Consider the following 3,283-nt stretch of genomic DNA (forward strand, 5'->3'; position numbering starts at 1 on the left):
CCCAAGTACTGGGATTACAGCTGTGCACCACCACGTCCAGCTGTTGTTTGTTTTGTGCTGTGATAAACTCTCGGTGTGTAATCCAGGCTGGCCTTGATCCCTGCGTCGATCCTGCCTCAGCCCAAGAGCTGGGATTACAGGTGTGCGCCACTACTATGGCTTTCTTTGTTGTTGGCTTTGCTTTGCTTTTAAAAATTACTATTGCATCTGTGCTCTAGACTCGGGCCTGTCCCGCACGCAAATGGTTTTTGATTCAGAGACTCCTCGCCGGCCGCCGTAGGTCCCAACAGTCCAAGGTGACAGAGTCGCATCGGCGCCGCCTCCTCCCGGCCGCCAGGGGGCAGCAGGCCGACCGGAAGTCCTCTTTAGGATCACCGCGGTGGCTGGAGCGACCCGGAAGCCGAGGCTGGAGAAGGGTGCTGTGCTTCCGGGTGGGACTGGGGTGACCCGGCCGCCGCGCGCATTTGCGGTGGAGCAGCCATGGGGGCCTACCTGGCCCGACGCTACCTTGGAGATGCCTCGGTGGAGCCCGACCCGCTGCAGATGCCCACTTTCCCTCCGGACTACGGCTTCCCTAACCGGAAGGAGCGCGGTGAGGCCCAATGCGCAGGCGCGGCCAGCGGGCTCCCGGAACCGCTCAGTTCGGGAGTCCTCTGGGCTGATCGCTGCAGTGTCCTCACCCGGGCTCGGAGGACACGCTCGACTTGCGAGTCTCCTGGGGACAAGAGAGAGGAGATCTGGGGCTGGCCGACCTAGGCTGTGTTCGGGGGTAGTGAAGAACCACGGGAGGGAGGGTTTATCACGGAAAGGGGCACGATCGCCGTGTCCTTGTTCAGATCCCACGATCGCGTTCAGTTGTGCTCAGAAGCTGGACGTAGTGGCACACGCCTGGAATCCCAGCACTCGGAGGGCCGAGGGAGGAGGATCGCCGCGAGTGCGGGACCAGTTTGGGCTACATAGGGAGACCCTGGCTCAGAACAGCGACAGGCACAACAAAACAGATATTTACAAGAAAACGCGGGCCTGGGACTCACGCCCAGCGTTCTGTAGTGGAGTAGTACTTTGCTTGCTTATGATTTAGTCTTTTTTTGTTGTGGTTGCTTTCTGGTACTGGAGATAAAACCCAGAGCCTCCCACATGTGAAGCAAGTGCACCACGAGTGAGTGAGCTATATGCGTAGCCCTCCTCGCTGAGTTCATACCACAGGCACTAGAAGCACCGACTCGAACCCCAAAGTGGACACCGTGGGAGAGACGGCAGGCACTGTCTCCTGGGAACTCAGCCCAGGGGAGACAGGCACCGGTGGATCTGAGGGACAGGGGTAGCCCTGGGGGTAAAGGCTGGCTCAGGAGAAAGGGACAGGGAAGAGCACGAGTAGGAACAACTTCTGAGCCTCTGATTTCTGACCAGCCCACCCCTTGTAAGCTCCTGCATCCCCTGCTCCTCCTTCCAGTGGTCCAACTAAGACCTTTCAGCGTCCGCCTCTACTGAGTCCTGTCCTGGTTGCCTCCCCCGAGACCCTGGGTGACCCCAGCCTGCCTGTTCTACCCCTGACCCTTCACCGTCCCTCTCTCATTTCTAGGCCAGTTAGGTTGCTACTACTTTTCCTTTCATCTTTTGCAGGATTGGGGATTGCTAAATTGTCTGGGCTGGACTTGAACTTGTGATCTTCCTGCCTTGGGCTCCCAAGTGTTGGGGTTACGGGAGCACACCACCATAACTGGTGTCCTTGCCCCCCTTTTACTCCCCATGCTTGGTACCAGGAATCAAACTCAGGACCTTGTGCTTGCCAGGCAAGCATTGTGCCCCTGAGCTATATCCCCAGCCCTCCAACTGCATCTTATGAAAAAACAAGCATTCAAAGAGCTCTTGGGCCTCCCTCCCCACCCCCACCCCCACAATACACCTTTTATACTCCTCTTTGCCTGTTACTCCAAAGATCCTCCCTGCCTGGCTGAGCCCCTCTTATACATGAACCCCTTCCTCCCTCCACCCCATCTTCTTGGACTCTAGGACTCGGCTGCAGCCTTTCTCCATCAACAACATGTCAAAAGTAGTGTCACATCCATCATCTTAAATTCTCCTAACCCATCTCCCCCCAGCTGTCCCTTGCCACCTTACTGGAAGAGCTCCTGTCACATGTACCAGTGACACCACCACTAAGCCCATGTCAGCCCTGTTCTTAGCCTGACTTTGACCACTGCCACCTTCTGCACACCCCTCCTCACCTGGCTGCCAGGACTCTTCTGTCCCTAGCGTATCCCCATCCCTTCCCCATCTCCTTTCAAGCTTCGAGTCTTGGGCCCTCTCTGCTGTATCTACTGCACCCTGTGTGCCACTGCTCCCATTTTATCTCCAGGAGGATTTGAACCTGAACTCTACACTCAAAAGACCTCAATTTTTATGTGAATGGGCATCTTGCATTAAGCAGATCCAAAACCGCTCTAGTCTCCCTAGGCTCCACCTTCTTGGGGTGGCCTGACACCTGTCCCCTCCCTCAAGGCCCAGAATGCTTTTCCCCCAGGTCCCTGTCCAACCGAAACCTCACTGCCCATGGTCCCCTTCCACTGTTTTTCCATTTTTTTCCTTTTCGGTGAGGAGTTGTTAGGAAAGGAACCCTGGGCCTCACATGGACTAGGCAAGTGCTCTGCACTGAGCTACACCCCCCTCCCCAATCTTTTATTTCTACAAACAGGGTCTGTCCCTAAGTTACCCAGACTGGCCTTGTGATCTGATCCTCCTGCCTCAGGGATATGTGGGACGGCATGTGCACCACTGTCTCCCAGAACTTTCAGTTAACACTGCTGTTTGCTGTGTGCCTCCCTTCAAGGGCAGGAGTACCTGTCATATTCCTGGTTGTATCCTTCCACTGAAGGCCTTGCTTATAACTTTGGGTTGGAGGGATGACTGAACCCCAGGCTCCCCCAATGGCTACAAATGGACGCAAATGTTCGATAGAGCCCCCAAACTGAGCTCAACACATTGGATGACAGTGGAAGCCATCACTAGTAAGAATGGCAGAGGTCTTGGGAAGCCCATGGTTAATACCTGGATTTGGATCCTGAAGCCTGGAGGAAACTTGGGGAGGGTTCCTTGTAGGAATAACCACAGGGAGATGCTAAGGTGTTTTATAACCTTGTGAGTAGTATCTGAGCAGGTATGTTTTGGTTTTTTTTTTTTATTTATTTTGTGTGTGTGTGTGTGTGTGTGTGTGTGTGTGTGTGTCCCACTCAGCCCACCAGGAGGCGGGGCTGGCTGGCATGTGGTGCTGGGGGATTGAACC

At 55.2% G+C, this 3,283-nt stretch overlaps 1 protein-coding gene across 1 annotated transcript in view; it reads left to right on the forward strand.

Moving 5' to 3' along the window:
• Window positions 1-400: 400 nt before the first annotated feature.
• Window positions 401-3,283, forward strand: part of Ndufb7 (NADH:ubiquinone oxidoreductase subunit B7) — a 4,011-nt gene continuing 1,128 nt past the window's right edge. The window contains exon 1 of the mRNA XM_004635523.2: window positions 401-592. Within this exon, the coding sequence (XP_004635580.1) occupies window positions 481-592 (112 nt within the window). The 5' untranslated portion in view covers window positions 401-480. The remainder of the gene's footprint in view (window positions 593-3,283) is intronic.

Source organism: Octodon degus, unplaced genomic scaffold, assembly GCF_000260255.1.
Source record: "Octodon degus isolate 3935 unplaced genomic scaffold, OctDeg1.0 scaffold00073, whole genome shotgun sequence".
Taxonomy (NCBI): Eukaryota; Metazoa; Chordata; class Mammalia; order Rodentia; family Octodontidae; genus Octodon; species Octodon degus.